Source organism: Dermacentor silvarum, chromosome 11, assembly GCF_013339745.2.
Source record: "Dermacentor silvarum isolate Dsil-2018 chromosome 11, BIME_Dsil_1.4, whole genome shotgun sequence".
Taxonomy (NCBI): Eukaryota; Metazoa; Arthropoda; class Arachnida; order Ixodida; family Ixodidae; genus Dermacentor; species Dermacentor silvarum.
Window position 1 is genome coordinate 54,256,099 of NC_051164.1, and position 26,140 is coordinate 54,282,238.

General features: G+C 46.1%; 1 protein-coding gene across 2 annotated transcripts; it reads right to left on the minus strand.

Annotated features, from left to right (window-relative positions):
• Window positions 1–276: 276 nt before the first annotated feature.
• LOC119433238 (uncharacterized) lies at window positions 277–24,397 on the minus strand. 2 transcript variants are annotated; one of them, XR_007464214.1, is made up of 3 exons: window positions 24,059–24,397; window positions 5,627–5,818; window positions 277–2,787 (listed from the first exon to the last, which is right to left on the minus strand). XR_007464214.1 is itself a non-coding variant. In XM_049658507.1 (3 exons), exons 1-3 carry the CDS (start codon window positions 24,142–24,144, stop codon window positions 2,474–2,476), a joined length of 603 nt encoding a protein of 200 aa, XP_049514464.1. In that variant the 5' UTR covers window positions 24,145–24,397; the 3' UTR covers window positions 277–2,473. The 2 variants fall into 2 exon arrangements, 1 of the variants encoding a protein (XP_049514464.1); XM_049658507.1 differs by having other exon boundaries at window positions 5,627–5,829.
• Window positions 24,398–26,140: the final 1,743 nt, after the last annotated feature.

Sequence of the window (26,140 nt, forward strand, 5' to 3'; positions counted from 1 at the left end):
GCTATCCCCCGGGTATCCTAAGAGTGTGGATACCTGTTGCTTTTGGCAACGTGTACATTGACGCATGGCGCAAGCGCTCAGCAAGTCTGCAGACTGCCGAACCATCGGGCACAATGACATACCTCGCTAGGTTAACTCCCCAATGTACGTCTATATCACCCGGACCTCACCGCTATGGGACCCCATATCCATTTGAAGAATTGCCTGGACCCCTCTCTGGTAAGGGATGAGGAATCGCCCGTGTTATGACACTAGTCATGAGGAAAACGACGTGGGACACGTTAACAGCAAATTTATTTCGAAGCTGATAAACGCTCTTACACGAGACAATGCCGTCCGCTGGGCGTGTCAAAGAACACACGCAAGGGAAATCGCCAGGAAAAATATCGATTTGATCGTTTATACAATTCATAGATGACAGCTGCCGGGAGTAGGAAGTATATCGTCTAACACGCACGTCTGAAATAACGCTGTCAGGGAAGTGAACAGTATCATAACGTCTTAGCGGCGACTCGCAAAAGAACGTCTGTACAGGCACACGGCTTTAGCTCCACGACAAAAGGAGATCTCAATTCTAGAAGTAAAATATGCGCAACAGTTTCCAGGAAGTCCTAAAGTGTGCGACCAAACTACGCAACAGCACGAACGTGCTATCGTCGAGTGGCTCTTCATTCCTCAACCAGACGCATTTCTGGTTAACATCCGTGCCTTCTCTTTCTCTCCTCCTCCTTAGCCTATGTAAAATGTTAATGGCACGTGTACATTTCGCGGCTGCACAACCAAGTTGTGAGACGCGTCATAAGCCATCCAGATATATTTATTGCACTCTACCTTTCGTGCGTCTACAAGATGCATTTTGAAAAATGCAGAAGTCACGTCCAGCTTCCGGCTTCGTTGCGCTTTTATGAAACCGCTGCTTGCTGCTGTTTCCAGTTCAAAGCATCCAACAACACTGACAACAGTATTGGAGACTATTTAACCCTGTAATGTCCAAAGACAGTTCTACATCAAATAAAACTCACAGTATTTGTCCACGTTTATAGTAAGTTGTGAATAGCTTAGGAATCCAGTCACTGACTCTAGGCTGCAGTGTAATATTGCTATTTCGGTTTTAAGTAAACAAACTAATATTTCGAAGACTACAACGGCGCAATGTAAAAAAGGTGCGTTAGGTGCATTACATGGTTAAAAGGGTCCTGAACCACCTTAGTGGCTTGGTGAAAAAAGTAAAGAAACAGTACGTGAATAGTCATACGCCTTTATGAATATCTTAGCCAAATTATGCATTCGTGAGCGGCGCAGGGAACTCTCAAACGGAGCCCGAAGTCATGTTCTTACAGCTAAGCAGAGTGTGGCTAGGGTTCCGTGCATTTTTGTTGTGCGTTAACAAAAATGTGGGCCGATCATGGTGATAGTCCAGAAAGGGTCCAAGCGCAATGGCAATGGCGTGGTGTGCTGCGGTACCTGTAACGCGGCCTTGAACTACCCTTGTCACACATGGGACCCAAAGAGGTCCCAGGCACAAGAGTAAGAACCTACATTTATAGAAATATGCTTGTTGGAATTAAAAAAAAAAAAGGCTGCGACTCAGCTCAGCTAACTCTGTATATGCAAAGCGAAAGCTTGGTTTAGCCTTGTTAAGTCATGGTTTCACATAGTTAACCTTTGGTTTAGGTGTAATTATTATACTTAGGTATGTACGCATCGTTAAGCCAGGTATAATTTATAAGCCGACAAGTCCAAGCGTTTTGAGAGCCGAACGGCTCGCTCTTCCTCAGTCTCGGACGCTATCCTTCGCGCGCTTGGCATTCCGGACTCTCTCCAGTGAAGCAGCTCGCCGACCGGCGTATATTGAAAATCTAGAAGGCACAGTGCCTTAATAGCAACCGCGGTTGAACGCCATAGGCTGAAACGCCGTCGGCGACGCTCTGATGACCCACCGTGAGGATTATTGCCTTTGCGTGGCTCCAACGATAGGTTAGGTTAAGGTTAGGTTAGCTTAGGTTAGGATAGGTTAGTGTAGGTTAGCGTAAAAGGCTTTAGGTGGCGCGGCGTATTCTCACAGCGGTTGCAAAGGGCATCGAGCGTCGTCGGCAGCGTTGCCGCCAATGTCGTTCAACCGCGGTTGCTAAGGCGCTGTGCCTTCTAGAATTTCAGTATATGCCGCCGGGCGATACTCGCGGCGTGGTCAGACGCCCCTTGCCGACGACGAGACGTGATGCGTTGCCAAGGCTATGGGGCAGCTGCGGTCAAATAAAGGTCAAATTGCTGGCGACGGCGAAGCCTGGCTTGAATAGTTTGGTAAAGCTTTCTCTTTAAAAGACTTAATAAATGACACAAGTCGTGAGTTTTGGTGCACCTGCTCAAGAAGTCGTTTTTGAGCAGGCATGAAGGTGCGTGTTGAATATTGTTTGAAGCTTTTGGGCTGGCATAAAAGTGTGTGTCAGTGTAGTGTGTGACTGCCTAGGTAAGTTTATTCACTTGGCGGTAATGTGCACTGCGTAGACATTGCGAGAACCCGACAGGCTGCGATGGTCTCACTGACTGCGAGGTTTTTCAAGAGCCGCAGATACTTCCTGCTGCAGAAGCGGTGCATCACGCGGTCGTTGCTGGGTTCCCAGGATCCAATCGCTCCAACGACAATCGTCGCCACGGACACTTTCTGGAATTTTCGCAGCAGGTACTCCCGGGCAGGCTGGTACTTCTCTTTTTTCACCTGGCGGGCCGCGTTCAGGCCTGCGGGCCGGTTGTCGAACGGGCAGGTCACGGCCACAATGATCGCCTCCTCTGCAAATTACAAGATCGGGGCTGAGGTTAGTCGTACCCACTGGCCGATTCTCGTGGGTGACAGTGAACTTGGTGGAGGCCGCGGCTTTCACTCGGTTAACGACCTGGCTGTGGCAGTTCCTGTATGCTTGCCTGCGAGTCATTAAGGTTGATATCGTCATTAAGGTTCTATAGCACAAGTGAGCCCCTTGCCCCTATAATACTATACGAGACGTGCTACACCTGTGGGTAATCTATGCAACCCACCTATCCACTGTGCAATGGACATCATACAACGTGACTTCATGCGAGACAATCCCACGAGCTCTGGTCTAAACTGTCAGCGCAACTGCACATTCATTTACACTCAATGGCACCGTATGTTCCCCTCTACTCTAACTTCTTATAGCACTTGCCACATCCTTACGCATTCTATTTCAAGTCTGGACACAATGTTGTCTACTGATGATGCCTGCTGCTAATAACACATGTCAACCGCGCTGATGTTTATATCCTTCACGTAGCAACTTTTCATTTATTATTGCAGATGTGGCATTGCTAGACCATCCCAGCTGTGGCATGGATATCCTCAACAGCTTCTTCATCGACAATGTCCGGCAGTGGGCCGCCAGGGGTCGCATCATCATCATGGCCATACACCCACCCACCTGTGAGATCTTCACCATGATGACACGGTGTAGATCGCCGTCTGAAGTATACAGCCGTGTAGCCTATCTGTAATAAGCGATATCGGAAGAATGCGGTAACGTACTGCCAACTGTGCTGGCGAATAGGCAAAGAAAGTTGAATCCATCACATCCACAGGTAAGGCTGCGGCTATGATTACAGCAATTAAATCCAATTGGTGGAGTTTTATTGAAAGACTTCATGTCATCAGACTTTTCTATCTCTTTATATCACTTTTCTATCTGTGAATTCATACCACTCATACCGAGAATACCCAAGAATGAATTGTCAGTGAATCGATCTGTTCTTGTTGCCGAAGACCCACCTACATGTTTCACTTCTTAATGTTCAGTTGCATAAAAAAAGGGTCGTTGTCTCGTGGGGCAACCAGCTCTAGCAAAAAAAAAAATTTATTAGAAACCCAAAACTATAGAATGCCGGAACCTCTTGTTTAATTGGTACCTACTGCAAATAATACCGAAGAAAGGACACTTCCTGGTACTGCCAATGTACATCGGTTTTTAATTTCGAAAGGTGAAGTATTCATAATAAGTTATTCATGGTCCTTGGCCTTAATAGTATTTGCAAGACCAGAATGTAATAACACCATGCTGACGTAACACACAGTTTGTGAACATTTCAAAAGTGCAGGGTACCATTGTGATGTTTTACATGGCAAATGCCAAATGACCAGAACGGATAAATTTGCTTGACTTATATGCTTGAAGAGAGAAAGGTCAGCTTAATTTGCAAACCTCTCTGCGCGAAACATGGTGTAAAGTGTGGCTAATATGGTTTTACAAGATTTCTCGTACTTGACGTGCAAACAAGAAAGCGCACAAAACTATTATGTACCACTTGCAACAATGCCCTTTTTGTTTACATACGTACTGTCTTTCTGTAGGTAGCCTTGCGACTTGAACTTTGGACCCGATCAGTCATAGTGAGCGTTCAGTCTCTCGATGCACCAAACTTGGTGTAAATATGAAATGTTTCCTCAATGTCATTATAACTTTTAGTTACCAGGTCAGGTTTGCCTAGGAGCAAAGTTTTTTTCTAGGACTAATTTTAGGCTTGTTTCGTAGCACATGCAAGGCTAACAGTATATATATATATAGCGTAGTATATATAACTATATATAATGCGAACTGCAGTTCAAGGATGCAAGCAGCCATGAATATTTAGATGGGTACTATGTGTTTTCATAGTTCGCACCTGGCCAAGTGCCAAAATAAAAAGGTCACAGTTTCGCCCGAAAGGCGAAGCATCGATTGCGATAGCAAATTAGTGGACATCTATACGAAGTAAGGATAGTAGTCTTTTAGGCCATATAAACTTGTAAACATAGGCATACTAAATTAACAAGCATGATTTCACTTGTGCACACAAGCAAACATAAACACAACTTACTCGATGACCGCGAAAAATTCACTGCCAAAACGCTGGAGTGAGGTAGCGCGGCCCGGCAAAAAATGCACATGGAGTGTCCATATAATTACAATTGCAATAAAAAGTTCTACATCCCTGTCTTTCTACTTATTCCAGTAGCCATCATATCGACGGGTCACATGGTGCACCATGGCAAGCAACGTGACCTTCTGCCATACTACTACATTGACTTTCTTTTTCCGGCTTTCAAAAAGCCCTCCGACTACTACCGTCAGCCTACGTTGCTGCCCGCCATTAAAATATATGCGTATGAAAACTAGCGCCACTGAAAGCTAATGGCGTAGCAGGTCACAGGCAGTCACTTCACGAACTTTGAATGAGCACGCTGCGCGCCTCGAAAAATTTGGGGACAATGAGAACACACCCACCTTCCTTTCTCATTCCCTATTTTGCTTGTATTTGACTAGCGCCAGGGGTGCGCGAGTATTAATTTTCAAAGGCACATAAAATACGAATCGAATAGAGTCAGAAGCGAAACGGAATTGGATATGGAATACTTTTCGAAATGTCATCAAATGGGGAACTACCGTTCTCACCATGAATATCAAGCGGTCTTCACATTCCAATACATTGACAGCATTACTAAGTTTCTGTGATCTAATTGCATGTTTTAAAGTGCAGGTTATTAAAAGCACTAAGGCACAAACGGGAGCACATAAGCAGGTTATTCGCGTACTCGGAGATTAAAGAGGCTAAAGTAAAACATTGACGCATAAATGATTACCTTGCACACCGTAGTCGACCTTGTGGCGTAGGACAACCTGCCCCAAGAGGTGATGCTCGAGTCCAGCGAACGAGTGGAGAACATGGTCGAGGTGTTTCAGCGCCGACAGGGGGGCGCCCTCCGACACGGGCCCTCCAGGCCCTTGGTCGTCTACAGGGCGGGATTCTTTGGACAGGTGCTTGCCCTGTGGATCTGAGTGCACGCTTTCACAATAACATTCATTCTGTGATCTCCCGCTCCCTGATCTTTATGAAAATCCTTGTTAACGTTTACGTGGAATCTACCTTCCTGAACGCTTTGCATCATCTTGTATAGACAATCTATAATTAATTGTTGAAAAGTAAAAAAAGAGTTTATTTACTACATACGCGCATCAGCACTAGGGTGCCAAAGGTTGTTACTTATTTTAGTCCCCAAGGGACACTTCACTGCAGTATTGTGTCAGCACACCACACTGTCAACCACCTTCGCATACAATAGACTCATCACACTTTCAAATGAACAGTGATTCTAAAGCCATGGACAATAAATAATTACACTGTACTCCTTTACGTTTTCAAGCACTTGTTTATATTGTGCGAGAGCATGAAAAATTTCAATTTTCTGTCCAAGTTGAATGTAATATTGTGTGGAAAGAAATTATGGAATTCGAGAAATTCAAATTTCTTCGAATATGTTATTGTGGTCGAATACCCTAGTCTACTGAGAATATTGGAGCCAGACTTCCATAAAATATGGCCAATGCCTGTGGTCAACTGGACACTTGTATAGCCATTTCTAAGCCAACCATATATAGTGGAGAGGTCTCACTTTTTGAACAGACTAAAATAAAAAAAAAAAAAATCGGCAAGCCTATAACAGCACCAGAAAATGGTGTTTCAGCCAGGTCGAATAACTTCTCTCGAAATCGCTGGCTTTTCGCATATATTATTCTTCACGATAGTACTGACGCCGATTTATGCGATGAATTAATGAACGAGCGCAGATTACTTTTCTCGACAAAATGAAAAAAAAAAACGGAAAGCCTATAGCTCAAGAAAACAGTGTCTCAGCCAGGTCCAATAAGTTATCTCGAAAGCGCACTGATCTACAGAGGCGGCCACTGATCTACACTTTCCCATAGAACATGGCACCCTTCCTTCGTCATCTGTTCCTTGCCGCCTTCACCTCCGTGCTTCTGGTAGCCATCTTCTGGAATTTAAGGGCAGGGCTCGACTGCCAGCACGTCTTGAATCGGCTCGGCTTTCACTAAGCACTCCTCGGTCTCTCTCTGGCCACATCTACTTGGCGATACCAGAAACGATAAGACAGTACTCAAGTCAGCTATCCTGATGCTATGTAACAGGTGTGGCATTATCACGCAAGATTTCCAACGGACACAAAGCTGTCTCCTAGTATAGGCAGCTTTAAAAAGCATTTATTCTCACATTTACGTAACTTGTGAATGCAGTGATGTACGGACACAAAGCTGTCTCCTAGTATAGGCAGCTTTAAAAAGCATTTATTCTCACATTTACGTAACTTGTGAATGCAGTGATGTAATTTAACATGGTCTGTTCGCTTCATTTAGGTGTAAACCATTATATCTGTTTAACATTTCACCATATCTCAGTCCACTTGTTTCCTTGTGTCGGTACTTGTTAAAAATCTGCCTCTTGGCTAGCTACATTTCACTTAACCTGATTTGTTTTGTTTTAAATTCAGTACAAGATGTAATTCTGTACAGCGTTATGCCATGTTTTCTGTTCACTTGTTTTCTTGCATTAATACTTGTTAACAATTCTACCCCTTTGCTGCATTTACATTAACCTGAATTGTTTTGTTACTGTTAATTTGGTCAAAACGTAATTCTGTATAATATTATATAATGTTTCAATTTGCATTTGCTACATTTGCTCTAACCTAATTTTTTTTGTTATTTTTAATTAGAACAGGAGGTCCCCTTACAGCCTTGAGCTATGGGACCTCCTTCTGTATATCTTGTTACTGTGCTTTCATTTTCGTGAGTGAATAAATCAAATTCTTTTCTTCTAAGCACTAGTTACTGGCATAGTATGTTTGGTTCTCTCGGTTTTACACACCTGAAACGTAATGGATATCAAATGAAATATCACAAAACAAGTAGTTCAACAATGAGGCCTGCTGAAAACATGTTTGATGAAGTCGGTAGTGATAATGTATCAGTTATTTTACTGGTACAGAAGTTGTTTTGATTCGTGCACGTCATCATTGGGGCCATTCGCGCTCTAAAATAATGAACATCTTGCTTAACATTATTAAATGATAACGCCAAGTCTACATTTCATAAAGCATTGCCTCATGGATATAAAATGAAAAGTCATATAAACATTGATTCAATTATAAATACTACGAGATGGTAGAACCAAGTCACTTACGATCACAAATCACTTTGTTTAGTATGACAATGGCAGCCTTGATTCGGACACGTCGTCATTGGCATCAATAAAAAAGTGATTACATGATGGTTAACATTAACTGATGATGCCCAGTCATTAGGGATCACTAGATATACGTTACGTTCGATGTGCTCGTACATTTAAGTAGCATAGCCGATTCCAAGAGCTGAGCAACGGTCTGCCATTTAAACGCGAGAGCGTTAATGGCCCCGTGTCTCAGAAAATCCGGCGTCGGCGTTAAGCATTGGCGTCTGGTGGAAACAATCATGCCGAACCACATCATCCCGAACCATCCCGACCGGGCGGGCCTTTCGCGTGGCGCAAGGCGTTAGTGACAAAAATTGAATTTCTCAAAGTAAAATTCGTCAGAAAAATCGCTAAGTACGACTTAACCACAACCTACAGACGTGATAGCGTCGGATTTTAATTTGAATATACGAGAAAAACGCTCGATAAGCAGCCAGGGACGTTCGAATGCTATCGCGTACCATTCTTAGAAGCGAAGCTCAAGCGTCCTGCAATTCTGATGATATTTCGCTGTATACGGACAGACGGAAAAATTTTGTATTGATAAAAGCACCTGCGAGGTTGCCGGCCCGAGCTCAGGTCACCCGGGCATTATGTGCGGTGAGGCATAGCTTTTCCACCGCTGCCCGGGACCGCTGGATTTCTATTATTTGGTCGTGCAGATCCGAGCTAGTTAGAGCGCTTAGCCGTCGCTCCTCGAGAAGGTCCGGTTCTATGTTGTCCTCTCTCTATATTGCTCTGATCTCTATGCATTTCCATACGACGTGTGCCATGTCTGCGTGTTCGAGCTTGCGGAGTTTGCAGCTCGCTTATGGGTATTGTCTGGAGTTTACTCTGTTCAAGTTTACAGGGTTTCTGAAGGTTCTGGTTTGCAAGCTTCTCCAATCTGTTTCTTGAGATCAGTATAGTTGTTTGTGCGGTTGTGGGTATGCTTCTCATTGTTTCTTATAATGTGTCAGTATGTCGTGGTACGTAACTAGTCTTACTAGTTACGTAACTAGTTACAGGAACCGTGCACTGGGTGCACGGGTCCTGTAACGCTACTTGGTCGTCGTCGCCTCCTCCGTCTTCCCCCATCGCCTCCGCCGCAGTTCCCACCCCCTCCGCGGGGGTGCGAGGTGTCGGGCCGTCACTGTCCAAGCTGCAGTGGGTTAGTTCTCGCGCAGCTCGGTGGGCCTTCTCGTTGAGGTTGGGAGGGGTGCTCGGGTCTTCTCTGGTTACTTCTCTTCTTGAAGTCTACTGCTCTGCTGTTCAGGAATTTGGCTGCCTTCGTGGAGACCCAGCCCTTTGTTGATTACGACCAACTGTTTACGACCAACTATTGGCCGTAATCAACAGTTTCCGACTGTTGATTACGGCCAATACGATTGCCGTTTCTTCCGCTGCCTCCGACGATCTGGTCCTGATGGAGCCGGCCGTCACGTTCTTTCCTCTCGTGTCTACGACCGCCATTGCGAAGACACCTTCGCCGACACTACCATTGTCGACCTGGTTTCGGGGGTACCGTGTGGCGTCCACGAAAAGCACCCCCTCCCGCGCGCCGCTGTTTTTGAGGATCGTTCTCGTGCGGCATTTTCTTCTCTTGACATTGTGCACGGGGTGCATATTCTTCGGGATGTTTTCCGTGTTTATTGCGTGTTTATACACATTGACCCAAGATGGCGTGAAATAAGATAATTAAAGAGCGGCAGCTACTGTCACAAACTCAGCGACACAAATTCCCCTGTGGAGGGGGAAACCTTCACTACCTTGCATTAAGGAGGTAAAAGGCTTGTATCGAGCGACCGTTCAAAAGTGAATAGGTTCATTGCGTGCGGCTCATACCAAGTGTTCTTCTTTCTGGGGTTTTACGTGCCAAAACCACTTCTGATTACGAGGCACGCCGTAGTGCAGAGCTCCGGAATAATTTTGGCCACCTGAGGTTCTTTAACGTGCATTACAACGCAAGCACACGGGCATTTTTGCATTTCGCCTCCATCAAAACGCGGCTGCCGCGGCCGGGAATCGATCCCGCGATCTCGTGCTCAGCAGCTCAACGCCTTAGCTGACTGAGCCACAACGGCGGGTCCCGGCTCATACCAAGTGGCACATACACATAGACCTAAGATGGCGTGAAATAAGATAATTGAAGAGCGGCAGCTACCGTCACAAACTCAGCGACACAAGTTCGCCTGAGGAAGGGGACCACCTTCGCTACCTTCCATTTAGGAGGTAAGCCTGTATCGAGTGACCGTTCAATAGTGAACCAATTCATTGAAGAGCGGCTCATGCCAAGTGGCAAATACACATTGACCCAAGATGGCGTGAAATAAGATAATTGAAGAGCGGTAGCTACGGTCACAAACTCAGCGACACAATTTCGCCTGAAGAGGGGGACCACCTTCGCTACCTTCCATTTAGGAGGTAAGAGGCTTGTACCGAGCGACCGTTGAAAAGTGAATAGGATCGTTGAGGTGAAATATGGCGTGAAATAAGATAAATGAAGAGCGGCGGCTACCGTCACAAACTAAGCGACAGAAATTCGCCTGTGGAGGGGGCAAGCTTCGCTACCCTCCATTTAGGAGGTAAGCCTGTATCGAGTGACCGTTCAATAGTGAACCAATTCATTGAAGAGCGGCTCATGCGAAGTGGCAAATACACATTGACCCAAGATGGCGTGAAATAAGATAATTGAAGAGCGGTAGCTACCGTCACAAACTCAGCGACACAATTTCGCCTGAAGAGGGGGACCACCTTCGCTACCTTCCATTTAGGAGGTAAGAGGCTTGTACCGAGCGACCGTTGAAAAGTGAATAGGATCGTTGAGGTGAAATATGGCGTGAAATAAGATAAATGAAGAGCGGCGGCTACCGTCACAAACTAAGCGCCAGGAATTCGCCTGTGGAGGGGGCAAGCTTCGCTACCCTCCATTTAGGAGGTAAGCCTGTATCGAGTGACCGTTCAATAGTGAACCAATTCATTCAAGAGCGGCTCATTCGAAGTGGCAAATACACATTGACCCAAGATGGCGTGAAATAAGATAATTGAAGAGCGGTAGCTACCGTCACAAACTCAGCGACACAATTTCGCCTGAGTAGGGGGACCATATTGGCCACCTTCCATTTAGGAGGTAAGACGCTTGTACCGAGCGACCGTTGAAAAGTGAATAGGATCGTTGAGGTGAAATATGGCGTGAAATGAGATAAATGAAGAGCGGCGGCTACCGTCACAAACTAAGCGACAGAAATTCGCCTGTGGAGGGGGAAAGCTTCGCTACCTTCCATTTAGGAGGTAAGCCTGTATCGAGTGACCGTTCAATAGTGAACCAATTCATTGAAGAGCGGCTCATGCCAAGTGGCAAATACACATTGCCCCAAGATGGCGTGAAATAAGATAATTGAAGAGCGGTAGCTACCGTCACAAACTAAGCGACAGAAATTCGCCTGTGGAGTGGGAAAGCTTCGCTCCCCTCCATTTAGGAGGTAAGCCTGTATCGAGTGACCGTTCAGTAGTGAACCAATTCATTGAAGAGCGGCTCATGCCAAGTGGCAAATACACATTGACCCATGATGGCGTGAAATAAGATAATTGAAGAGCGGTAGCTACGGTCACAAACTCAGCGACACAAGTTCGCCTGAGTAGGGGGACCACATTGGCCACCTTCCATTTAGGAGGTCAGACGCTTGTACCGAGCGACCGTTGAAAAGTGAATAGGATCCTTCAGTTTCAGTTTCAGTTCAGTTTAGTTCGTTGAGGTGAAATATGGCGTGAAATAAGATAATTGAAGAGCGGGGGCTACCGTCACAAACTAAGCGACAGAAATTCGCCTGTGGAGTGGGAAAGCTTCGCTACCCTCCATTTAGGAGGTAAGCCTGTATCGAGTGACCGTTCAATAGTGAACCGGTTCATTGAAGAGCGGCTCATGCCAAGTGGCAAATACACATTGCCCCAAGATGGCGTGAAATAAGATAATTGAAGAGCGGTAGCTACCGTCACAAACTCAGCGACACAAGTTCGCCTGAGTAGGGGGACCACATTGGCCACCTTCCATTTAGGAGGTCAGACGCTTGTACCGAGCGACCGTTGAAAAGTGAATAGGATCGTTGAGGTGAAATATGGCGTGAAATAGGATAAATGAAGAGCGGCGGCTACCGTCACAAATTAAGCGACAGAAATTCGCCTGTGGAGGCGGAAAGCTTCGCTACCTTCCATTTAGGAGGTAAGCCTGTATCGACTGACCGTTCAATAGTGAACCGGTTCATTGAAGAGCGGCTCATACCAAGTGGCAAATACACATTGCCCCAAGATGGCGTGAAATAAGATAATTGAAGAGCGGTAGCTGCCGTCACAAACTCAGCGACACAAGTTCGCCTGAGGAAGGGGACCACCTTCGCTACCTTCCATTTAGGAGGCAAGAGGCTTGTACCGAGCGACCGTTGAAAAGTGAATAGGATCGTTGAGGTGAAATATGGCGTGAAATAAGATAAATGAAGAGCGGTGGCTACCGTCACAAACTAAGCGACAGATATTCGCCTGTGGAGGGGGAAAGCTTCGCTACCGTCCATTTAGGAGGTAAGCCTGTATCGAGTGACTGTTCAATAGTGAACCAATTCATTGAAGAGCGGCTCATGCCAAGTGGCAAATACACATTGACCCAAGATGGCGTGAAATAAGATAATTGAAGAGCGGCGTTTACCATCATACTCAGCGACACAAGTTCTCCTGTTGAGTGGGACCACCTTCGCTACCTTCCATTTAGGAGGTAAGACACCTGTATCAAGCGACCGTTCAACAGTGAACCAGTTCATTGAAGAGCGGCTCATGCGATGTGGCAAATACGCAGATGGCGTGAAATAAGATAATTGAAGAGCGGGAGCTACCTTCACAAACTCAGCGACACAAATTCGCATGTGGAGGGGGAAACCTTCGCTGCCTTCCATTTAGGAATTAAGAGGCTTGTATCGAGCGACCGTTCAAAAGCGAATAGGTTCGTTGAGGTGGGGCTCGTACCAAGTGGCACATACACATAGGCCAAATATGGCGTGAAATAAGATAATTGAAGAGCGGCAGCTACCGTCACAAACTCAGCGACACAAGTTCGCATGTGGAGGGGGAAACCTTCGCTGCCTTCCATTTAGGAATTAAGAGGCTTGTATCGAGCGACCGTTCAAAAGCGAATAGGTTCGTTGAGGTGGGGCTCGTACCAAGTGGCACATACACATAGGCCAAATATGGCGTGAAATAAGATAATTGAAGAGCGGCGGCTACCGTCACAAACTCGTCGATACAAATTCGCCTGTGGAGGGGGAAACCTTCGCTACCTACCATTTAGGAGGTAAGACACCTGTATCGAGCGACCGTTCAACAGTGAACCAGTTCATTGAAGAGCGGCTCATGCGATGTGGCAAATACGCAGATGGCGTGAAATAAGATAATTGAAGAGCGGCAGCTACCGTCACAAACTCAGCGACACAAGTTCGCATGTGGAGGGGGAAACCTTCGCTGCCTTCCATTTAGGAATTAAGAGGCTTGTATCGAGCGACCGTTCAAAAGCGAATAGGTTCGTTGAGGTGGGGCTCGTACCAAGTGGCACATACACATAGGCCAAATATGGCGTGAAATAAGATAATTGAAGAGCGGCAGCTACCGTCACAAACTCAGCGACACAAGTTCGCATGTGGAGGGGGAAACCTTCGCTGCCTTCCATTTAGGAATTAAGAGGCTTGTATCGAGCGACCGTTCAAAAGCGAATAGGTTCGTTGAGGTGGGGCTCGTACCAAGTGGCACATACACATAGGCCAAATATGGCGTGAAATAAGATAATTGAAGAGCGGCAGCTACCGTCACAAACTCAGCGACACAAATTCGCATGTGGAGGGGGAAAACTTCGCTGCCTTCAATTTAGGAATTAAGAGGCTTGTATCGAGCGACCGTTCAAAAGCGAATAGGTTCGTTGAGGTGGGGCTCGTACCAAGTGGCACATACACATAGGCCAAATATGGCGTGAAATAAGATAATTAAAGAGCGGCAGCTACCGTCACAAACTCAGCGACACAAGTTCGCATGTGGAGGGGGAAAACTTCGCTGCCTTCCATTTAGGAATTAAGAGGCTTGTATCGAGCGACCGTTCAAAAGCGAATAGGTTCGTTGAGGTGGGGCTCGTACCAAGTGGCACATACACATAGGCCAAATATGGCGTGAAATAAGATAATTGAAGAGCGGCAGCTACCGTCACAAACTCAGCGACACAAGTTCGCATGTGGAGGGGGAAACCTTCGCTGCCTTCCATTTAGGAATTAAGAGGCTTGTATCGAGCGACCGTTCAAAAGCGAATAGGTTCGTTGAGGTGGGGCTCGTACCAAGTGGCACATACACATAGGCCAAATATGGCGTGAAATAAGATAATTAAAGAGCGGCAGCTACCGTCACAAACTCAGCGACACAAATTCGCATGTGGAGGGGGAAAACTTCGCTGCCTTCCATTTAGGAATTAAGAGGCTTGTATCGAGCGACCGTTCAAAAGCAAATAGGTTCGTTGAGGTGGGGCTCGTACCAAGTGGCACATACACATAGGCCAAATATAGCGTGAAATAAGATAATTGAAGAGCGGCAGCTACCGTCACAAACTCAGCGACACAAGTTCGCATGTGGAGGGGGAAACCTTCGCTGCCTTCCATTTAGGAATTAAGAGGCTTGTATCGAGCGACCGTTCAAAAGCGAATAGGTTCGTTGAGGTGGGGCTCGTACCAAGTGGCACATACACATAGGCCAAATATGGCGTGAAATAAGATAATTAAAGAGCGGCAGCTACCGTCACAAACTCAGCGACACAAATTCGCATGTGGAGGGGGAAAACTTCGCTGCCTTCCATTTAGGAATTAAGAGGCTTGTATCGAGCGACCGTTCAAAAGCGAATAGCTTCGTTGAGGTGGGGCTCGTACCAAGTGGCACATACACATAGGCCAAATATGGCGTGAAATAAGATAATTGAAGAGCGGCAGCTACCGTCACAAACTCAGCGACACAAATTCGCATGTGGAGGGGGAAAACTTCGCTGCCTTCCATTTAGGAATTAAGAGGCTTGTATCGAGCGACCGTTCAAAAGCGAATAGGTTCGTTGAGGTGGGGCTCGTACCAAGTGGCACATACACATAGGCCAAATATGGCGTGAAATAAGATAATTAAAGAGCGGCAGCTACCGTCACAAACTCAGCGACACAAGTTCGCATGTGGAGGGGGAAAACTTCGCTGCCTTCCATTTAGGAATTAAGAGGCTTGTATCGAGCGACCGTTCAAAAGCGAATAGGTTCGTTGAGGTGGGGCTCGTACCAAGTGGCACATACACATAGGCCAAATATGGCGTGAAATAAGATAATTGAAGAGCGGCAGCTACCGTCACAAACTCAGCGACACAAGTTCGCATGTGGAGGGGGAAACCTTCGCTGCCTTCCATTTAGGAATTAAGAGGCTTGTATCGAGCGACCGTTCAAAAGCGAATAGGTTCGTTGAGGTGGGGCTCGTACCAAGTGGCACATACACATAGGCCAAATATGGCGTGAAATAAGATAATTGAAGAGCGGCAGCTACCGTCACAAACTCAGCGACACAAGTTCGCATGTGGAGGGGGAAACCTTCGCTGCCTTCCATTTAGGAATTAAGAGGCTTGTATCGAGCGACCGTTCAAAAGCGAATAGGTTCGTTGAGGTGGGGCTCGTACCAAGTGGCACATACACATAGGCCAAATATGGCGTGAAATAAGATCATTGAAGAGCGGCAGCTACCGTCACAAACTTAGCGACACAAGTTCGCATGTGGAGGGGGAAACCTTCGCTGCCTTCCATTTAGGAATTAAGAGGCTTGTATCGAGCGACCGTTCAAAAGCGAATAGGTTCGTTGAGGTGGGGCTCGTACCAAGTGGCACATACACATAGGCCAAATATGGCGTGAAATAAGATAATTGAAGAGCGGCAGCTACCGTCACAAACTCAGCGACACAAGTTCGCATGTGGAGGGGGAAACCTTCGCTGCCTTCCATTTAGGAATTAAGAGGCTTGTATCGAGCGACCGTTCAAAAGCGAATAGGTTCATTGAAGAGCGGCAGATACCAAGTGGCACATACACATAGACCTAAGATGGCGTGAAAAAAGGTTACTGAAGAGCGGCAGCTACCGTCACAAACTCAGCGACACAAATTCGCCTGTGGAGGGGGAAACCTTCGCTACCTTCCATTTAGAAGGTAAGACGCCTCTATGGAGCAACCGTTGAATAGTGAATAGGTTCATTGAAGAGTGGCTCATACCAAGTGGCAAATACGCAGATGGCGTGAAATAAGATAATTGAAGAGCGGCATTTACTGTGACAAACTCAGCGACACAAGTTCTCCTGTTGAGTGGGACCACGTTCGCTACCTTCCATTTAGGAGGTAACACGCCAGTATCGAGTGACCGTTCGATAGTGAACCAGTTCATTGAAGAGCGGCTCATGCCAAGTGGCAAATACACATGTACCCATGATGGCGTGAAATAAGATAATTGAAGAGCGGGAGCTACCGTCACAAACTCAGCGACACAAATTCGCATGTGGAGGGGGCAACCTTCGCTGCCCTCCATTTAGGAGTTAAGAGGCTTGTATCGAGCGACCGTTCAAAAGCGAATAGGTTCGTTCAGGTGGGGCTCGAACCAAGTGGCACATACACATAGGCCAAATATGGCGTGAAATAAGATAATTGAAGAGCGGCAGCTACCGTCAGAAACTCAGCGACAAAGATTCGCCTGTGGAGGGGGAAACCTTCGCTACCTTCCATTTAGGAGGTAAGACGCCAGTATCGAGTGACCGTTCTGAATAGGTTCAGTGAAGAGCGGCACATACCAAATGGCACATACACATAGACCTAAGATGGCGTGAAATAAGAGAATTTAAGAGCGGCAGCTGCCGTCAAAAACTCAGCGACACAAATTCGCCTGTGGAGGGGGAACCCTTCGCTACCTTCGATTTAGGAGGTAAGAGGCTTGTATCAAGTGACCGTTCTGAATAGGTTCATTCAAGAGCGGCTAATACCAAGTGGCACATACACATAGACCAAATATGGCGTGAAATAAGATGATTGAAGAGCGGCGGCTACCGTCACAAGCTCAGCGACACACATTCGCCCGTGGAGTGGGAAACCTTCGCTACCTTCCATTTAGGAGGTAAGACACCTATATCGAGCGACCGTTCAATAGTGAACCAGTTCATTGATGAGCGGCTCATGCCAAGTGGCAAATACGCAGATGGTGTGAAATAAGATAATTGAAGAGCGGGAGCTACCGTCACAAACTCAGCGACACAAATTCGCCTGAGGAGGGGGACCACCTCCACTACTTTCCAATTAGGAGGTAAGAGGCTGTATCGAGCTACCGTTCAAAAGTGAATAGGTTCATTGAGGTGAAATATGGCGTGAAATAAGATAATTGAAGAGCGGCAGCTACTGCCACAAACTCGTCGATACAAGTTCTCCTGTGGAGTGGGACCACTTTCGCCACCTTCCTTTAGGAGGTAAGACGCCAGTATCGACTGACCGTTTTGAATAGGTTCATTCAAGGGCGGCTAATACCAAGTGGCACATACGCATAGACCATATATAGTGTGAAATAAGATAATTGAAGAGCGGCAGCTACCGTCAAAAACTCATCGACACAAATTTGCCTGTGGAGGGGGAAACCTTCGCTACCTTCCATTTAGGAGGTAAGAGGCTTGTATCGAGTAACCATTCTGAATAGGTTCATTGAAGAGCGGCACATACACATAGACCTAAGATGGCGTGAAATAAGATAATTGAAGAGCGGCAGCTACCGTCACAAACTAAGGGACACAAGTTCGCTTGTGGAGGGGGACCACCTTCGCTGCCTTCTATTTGGCGTCAAGAGGCTTGTATCGAGCGACCGTTCAAAATTGAACTGGTTCATTGAAGAGCGGCTCATACCAAGTGCCAAATACACATTTGCCCCAAGATGGTGCGAAATAAGATAAATGAAGAGCGGCAGCTACCGTCACAAACTGAGCGACACATGTTCTCCTGTGGAGTGGGACCACCTTCGCTACCTGCCATTTAGGATGTAAGAGGCCCGTATCGAGCGACCGTTCAAAAGTGAATAGGTTCATTGAGGTGCGGCTCATACCAATTGGCACATACACATAGACCCAATATGGCTTGAAATAAGATAATTGAATAGCGGCGGCTACCGTCACAAACTCAGCGACACAAATTCGCCTGTGGAGGGGGACCAGCTTTAAATTATAGGGTATAACACTCCGAAGCCACTCCGGGAATATGAGGGGCGCCGTAGTAGGTAGCTGCGGACCAATCTTTACCAGCAAATTTATCGCAAGAAAGCGAAGTATGTCGAGAAGACAAATTTCTCTGCTGGCACACAGGAGTTAAAAAAAATGGAGTACGCTTAACCTTCGCCTTAAAGAGTGGAACGGAATAGCGTTATTGGACGCCAATAACGCCGAGACCGACACCGTATTTTCTGCAACTAGGGGCCCGATCAAAATTTAGAGTCTCGGTTTTCAACATTCCCCTCAATGTTGTTTAGAACCAAAGTACAGCGAAACACCATCAGAATTGGAGGACGCTTAAAGAGACCTTGAAACGATTTTGACGATTTTGTACAAAGCTAATGAGCTGCTTGAGTAGGACCTTCAGATCATTAATTGACGCATCTAAGCGCTCGACGTTAAGCGTGTAATTATACAGTTTTAAAAAGGTATATCGCTACCGATCGCAGCACGCCAATCGGCTGAGTTTTCAGCCGCCGCTGACCAAGTGACGCGATTTGACCATATTACGTCCAGTAGGGCTTGCTATCCGACTGGCTGCCCAGGGCGCGTCATCGATAATTCTTCTAACATTACGGTGAATAAATGTTGTTCGTAATAGTTTATATGTTATAGAGCACTGCACGGGCCTGATTTTTCGGCCCGAGCCCGGCCCGGGCCCGCTTTACGAGGCCCGAGCCCAGCCCGGGCCCGTAATACAAAGCTCGAGTCCGGCCCGGGCGTACATGACCGAGACCAGCCCGGGCCCGGCCCGGGCGTTCATTACTATATAAGCTTAGCTAGGGCCTGTGTGTGCATGACAAGGCCCGGCCTGTAAGAAAAAAAAATTAGATTGTACCGTATCTGTCAGCCTCACCTTCTAGAGGTTTAATAAGCAGCAGTATATAAGCAATAAAAGGCCGAAATCTTTGTTTCTCCCACGGGAACATCAGTAATCCGGCCAATTGCCTGTGCTACTATTTTTCTGGTGGTGCGCATGCACTTACCTTGATTTGTACGATATGGTTCTATGATGTCATTTAGCATGCAACTATACAGGGCGTTTCATTTTAGCTGAACCTAATTTTTAAAGATTGCCTGTGGCAGATAGCACAATTATAATCCTTGAGCTAAACTACTGGATGAGGTGGCCATTACTTCCACGAGGAATCAAAACGCCTAATTGAATAATTAACATTATTACGCTAATTAAGGTTTAATTAATTATTTTATGGCACATCTTTCAATCTACGAATTATAGCCGCCGAGTTCGCAAGGCGTATCCACTTGAAACGAATCCACAGGACTAAACCAGTTTCGAGATAATAATTTTCAAAGTGTCCGACGAAATCAATCAAATCAAATCAATTTATTGTCCAGTTTACATGCTGGCCGGTCATTTTGGACTAAAAGCTACATATGTAGCTTGACATATGTACATATGTAGGTGGGCAGGCCATGTAATGCGTAGGATGGATAACCGGTGGACCATTAGGGTTACAGAATGGATACCTAGAGAAGGAAAGCGCAGTCGAGGACGGCAGAAAACCAGATGGGATGATGAAGGTAGAAATTTGCAGGTGCAAGTTGCAATCAGCTAGCGCAAGACAAGGGTAAGTGGAGATCACAGGGAGAGGCCTTCGTCCTGCAGTGGGCATAAATATAGGCTGATGATGATGAAGATGATGATCATGATGATGATGTAGCTTGACGTGACCCAAAAGACCAGGCAAGGCAATAGTACAGTAAACAGTGTGCACACATGCACAATAATTCACATATATTTCCAGCTCTCGCTGGAATTCCTCATAGGCGAAATAGCTATGAATGGAAAGACAAAGAATAATTGCGTCACGGCCAGTTAACAAAATTGGAAAAAGTTTTAACAGAATGCATTTTAAACAACACTACAATAACAATACTGGCTATACAAAACAACGCAACACCACCTATACAACATAGCATGAGACTGAATTTTACAAGATCAACATTTGCTAAGAAAACGAAACAGGATTTACATTATATACTCAGAACCATACACAAAGACAGAATAATAAGCACATCAGATACGCTACAAGCGACCAAAGTGTCAGCTGAGTTCTTTCTTACTGATAGCCATTTTTGTATCTGTTCAAAGTGAATGGTAGGTAATGTATTAACGACTGATGCTTATAGAGTGTTCTGAAATATGGAATTGACCATATCTCGGGATTTCTTGGGTTCGCATTAATGCGACGACGCTCTAAGGATGCTAATTGTTTTATGTAGTTCCAAGCTATTTCTGACAAGGATGGCCTAATGGATGGTCAAAACGCCTAATTGAATATTTAACATAATTACGCGAATTAACTTTTCAATTAATTATTTTACGGCACATCTTTCAATCTACGAATTATAGCCGCTGAGTTCGCAAGGCGTATCTACTTGGAACGAATTCTCAGGACTGAACCAGTTTCGATATATTAATTTTCAAAGTTTCCGACGAAATGCATGGGCGTTCCAGTTAACTTTTTGAGGAAAACGCTGTTTTATGCATGGAAGCACAAAAGTAACTGGCCTTAACGCTAAAATAATGCCATAGTATCGAAACTGGTAATAGTGCAATCGCAAAAGCGGTAAGCATGGAAATGGTTTCAGGAGTGGTTCTTTGTATAATGTATTTTTCCTTACGCGGAAACAATGTTCGTTTTTGCGGAAAAGAAAAAAAAATTGCGTAGCTTGCACTGGCGGCGCAATGCTAAAGAGACAGCGCAGATGATAGGCACCTAGCTAGTCCTGGCTTTTGGGCTAGACTAAGCACTACCAAGTCATCCCCAGCATTTCCCGGAATTTATTATTTATTGATTATCGATTAGCTATTGATTGGCTATCGATTGTCTATTGCAAGATATTGGCCAGGTATTTGGGATAGGTTAAGCACTACCAAGTTATCCGAATTTATTAATTATTGATCCATTATCGATTAGCTATTGATTGGCGGTCGTTTATCTATCGTAAGGTATTGGCCACGTATTTGGGCTAGGCTAAAGTCATCCCCAGCATTTTCTGGAATTTAGTGATTATTGATCGATTATCGGACTAGCTATTCATTGGCTATCAATTTCCTATCGATAGGCAATTAGTCCCCACCATTCTTAGCTAGACTTAACCAGGCTCAGCTTCGCTAGTTCACAGGTGTATGTGCTATTGCGCTTGGACCCTTTCTGCACTGCTGCCAGGATCGGCCCACATTTTTGGATTCAGCGGACACATTAGGCCCGGCTGAAACAGCTCCGCTGTTAAAAATGAGAACTTCATCTGTTTTACTATTTTCTTTGATAAGATATAATCATCTGATAAGATATACAGTCAAGAGAGCGGTGTGGATCTGAGAATAAACGGGGAGAACCGATATTCTAGTTGACATTAAGAGGGAAAAAAATGGAGCTGGGCAGGCCATGTAATGCGCAGGATGGATAACCGATGGACCGTTAGAGCTACAGAATGGATACCAAGAGAAGGGAAGCGCAGTCCAGGACGTCAGAAAACTAGGTGGGGTGATGAGGTTAGGAAATTCGCAGGCGCAAATTGTAATCAACTAGCGCAAGACAGGGTTAATTGGAGATCGCAGGAGAGGCCTTCGTCCGGCAGTGGACATAAATATAGGCTGATGATGATGATGACAGTCATCTTGCACGTGTCACTTCAGCTTAGCACAGAATGCATTGAACCATGCAATGCATAACGGTCGTGTGTGTTCGAAGGCCTACTTAGGCCCTTCAATGAGCGGGCCCGAGTTTCGCCCGGGCTCGTGGCTTCAAGCCCGAGTCCGGCCCAGGCCTGCGGCCTCACGCCCGAGCCCGGCCCGGGCCCGCGGCTTTAAGCCCGTGCCCGGCCCGAGCCCGCCGACAAACGCTTCAAACGGCCCGGCCCGTGCAGTGCTCTAATATGTTACTTCATTTGATTTTATAAAATGAAAGTAAAGAAAGAGAATGCACAAGGACATGTATCACTATACTAAAACCCCTTGCGGCCCACAGCAAGTGTCTGCTTGTGTTACAACGTGCTCCGTGTTGGCGAGAGCTGCGCGGTCAGTGTTGATTTCGTTCTTTTCGAGAACGCCATGGTTCGCCCTTGTTGCGTTGTGGACTGCAAACGTAGCGATCGGCGACATGTCAAGCTGCGACATCGTGCCCCGCTGACGGGGCACGATGTCGCTGCAGTGCATGTCCGCTGCAGTGTATCGGACTGTCGGTATCCAAACGGCGCCAGCATTTACGCGTTTGCGGCCGTACTTCACGCCGAAGTATTACTACCACAACAGAGTTAAGCGTGTCCGGTATTTGGGTAAGCCCAATTGTGCTGAGCGTTTTACGTGATGAACGGAGGCGCAAACGTCAACTGATTGCACGGTGCAGCCACCTGGCGGCACAAAGCTCAACCAAACACTGAGCAAATAGCATCATCATCATCATCAACCTATAATTATGTCCACTGCAGGACGAAGGCCTCTCCCTGTGATCTCTAATTACCCCTGTCTTGCGCAAGCTGATTGCACCTTGCGCCTGCAAATTTTCTAACTTCATTATTAACGTAAACTAAAGCCCCTCCATACTGCTGTGATGAAGTTTCGTAGACGTACGTCAGCGGCCTGGTCGGCATGCACGGTCCAGCCATCTGGTGGAGCAGAGTTTAACCAGCCAAATACAGAGCAGTAACCAAGTTTTTTCTACTTTGCTGCTGGCTCAAATTTTCGCCAGGAGCGTAATCTTGAACACGTTGTCTTTTTATACGTTCATAATGTTTTACACTTGGTTACAGCAATATTAGCTCTGTATTTGGCTGGTTAAACTCTGCGCCACCAGATGGGTGGACCGTGCATGCCGATCACGCCGCTCACGTACGTCTACGAAGCTCCATCACCGCAGTATGGAGGGGCTTTAGTTTACGCCTATGTCAATCCGTCATAACACCCAGCTCGCCTGTGGTTACCGGAGTACCGGACACGCTGCGACGGAACGCTCGCAACGCGCGCTGCTTGATCGCTCTCGCTGGGGATCGACGGCCTGGCGCCTAGCGGAGAGGTTTGAGAGCCTTCGCGCGCTGGCTTCAAGACAACCGGAAGTAGACGACATCACGTCACAACATGACAGAGCCAGTGAAGTGGGAGCTTAGCCCCGATCACTCGGCGAACGAGTTGAGGAGGAAATGCATGGCTAGGGAGGAGGGTAACTTGTAATTGTCCGTAGCTCTCTTAATATGAGATGCTTCACTTAAATTGTGACGCAACTGTTTTACTGTAGCTGTACCCTACGCGTCTACAAAATTTGTCCGAACCGTTTCAGGGACTCTTTAGGCTTCGCCTTTAAGAGTGGAACGCGATATCATTCAAAGATCATTGGCTGCTTATCAGGCTTTTTCCTCGTATATTCAAATTACAATCCGACGCTATCACGCCTGTAGGTTGTGGTTAAGTCGTACTTTACGATTTGTCTGACGGATTTTACTTTGAGAAATTCAATTTTTGTTCACTAACGCCTTGCGATACGCGGAGTCCAATGTTGTCGGGGTGCTTCGGGATGATGTGGTTCGGCATGATTTTTCCGCCAGACGCCGGTGCTTAACGCCGACACCGAAGCCGACACCGACGCCGGATTTTCTACGGCACGGGGCCCTTAACGCTCTCGTGTTAATATTACCATGCCATAAGTCACGTCTTGAACGCGCTCACCTTGCTGGTCTGGCTAGCACAGTCGGCCACTGCGATTCCTCCCCCGCTGGTCCTGGTGACGATGCACGAAAGGCCAACATCGTCATCGCTTGACAGATTGCTGCCCGACACGATCAGGTCGGTCTCGCGCCGTTCGTTCATGGTACCGTTGAAAAAGAAAAGACATCGCACGTGTACGTGAGAAGCACGCTGAAAGACATGGGGACGCGAAACCTTGGAGTTCTATTCTGGACACCCTTAAAGGCTGCCATGATTTATCGTAAATTATAGTTTATCAACAGTGTTGAGCCCTTCAAGAAGTATAACTCATTATGACATCCGGCGCCGTTTTGTTCGCGAGAGGAAACATCGACACTTCTATGGGCGCTTCCTCGATATTATGGCGACTTCTATGGGCGCTTCCCTCTAATATTATTGCGTCAGGTGCAATCTAGTAAATGCAACGACAGGACAACCAGCCTCGCTTATGACCGTCATTGGTAGTATGCCTTTATTTTTCTGTTTTCGTCGTTTAGCATAAGCACGTATTCTGGGGCGATCACTTACAATAATTTCTCTTTCTCGAGATTTCGCGAGACTCGGCACCTGACTCAATGAAATATACGGCCCACAGCGCTCTTCACACTACGCGAAGAGCGAGCTTTACAGAGCGCCAGAAATGATCTCGGTCGTATACATATGGTTGCATATTGCATACATTTTGCATACATATACGCTGCATATGGTTTTGTCCAAAACAATGCAGCGTATGCATAATTGGCTTACAAATAACAAACAGGGCATATGAAAAGTAATAACGCACGAAATCTCAATAGGTGGTCCGGAGTAGAGTTTGTGTTTCCCCTGTTGTACTTCCAGCAATATGCCAGTTGGCCCAAATTATCACTTCGGAATGGTTGATGCATGTCACCTGAAAGCAAAATTAAACAGATCCCAAGCATACGTTGGAATTTATATCAAGCAAGGCGTGTAATCAAATCCTGTGTAACTAACGGTGATGCGTACAATTATGTTTACTTCCATCCTGCGCATCGTGTAATCCCATAAAATGCTTGCCACAAAGGTTACATTTCTGGTCTCCTTGTCATACTTTTTTTTTCATATTTGTAGAATATACCATTTACAAGCTATGCAAAATTAAAACACCAAATCGGGCATACGCACTGCCAGACATCCACGCAGCGATGTCACAATGACAAACGCGACTCATGATACTTGTCGACAAAAGAATGGAAATAAGAGGTGCATGCACAAAGAAGTATGTGACAAGTCTAGACACATTTAAGATTCTGTACTTCTTACGTCACAGTGGGAGATACCCATTCTGAAGGATTGGCCAAGAATTGGCTCACGCCCAGTGGTACGTATGAAATGGCAATTTCTATGGAAATCAATTAATTGTAATTCGCTAATTCATTAGGATCCGTCTGTGTACCAAAGATATACTTATGTGCAGAGTTACATGTTAAGGTATTATGTAGAATTTTTTTTTTTTACGCTAGACAGACATGTACGCACTGGCACTTTTGCCGGTCCGCATAGAGGGGTTATAATAGCCCGTTTGCTGGTACTTGTACTCGAAACACAAACGTAAGCTTAGATACGGTTTCGCGAGACGTGGTATATATATCAACTTATTTTTTAAGACCACTGTAGGACAAACGTTTCAACCTGCCATATCCAATTATCTCTGCCGTGAGTTTCCCTTCCCTCGGCACCCATTCTGTAACTATAAATGTCCACCGCTTATCTACCCTAACGATTACATGGCCTGCTCCTTGTTAACCCACATGTTTGTGCCCCATATGTTGGTACCGGTCGAATGCAATGACAGTGCACTTTTCAACGACTGTGGTAAGCTCCCAGTCGGGATTTGGTAACGCCTGTCTTATGCACTCCAACCCATGTTTATTCTTCTGTAAATTTCCTTCTCATGATCAGGTTCCCTGTGAGTAATTGAATTCCTGCACATACTCCAGATGCTGACAGGCGATCATGAATCCTTGCTCTCTTGCCAGGCTATGGAACATTACCTTTGTCTTATGCACATTAATCTTCAAACCCACTCTTACAATTTCTTGG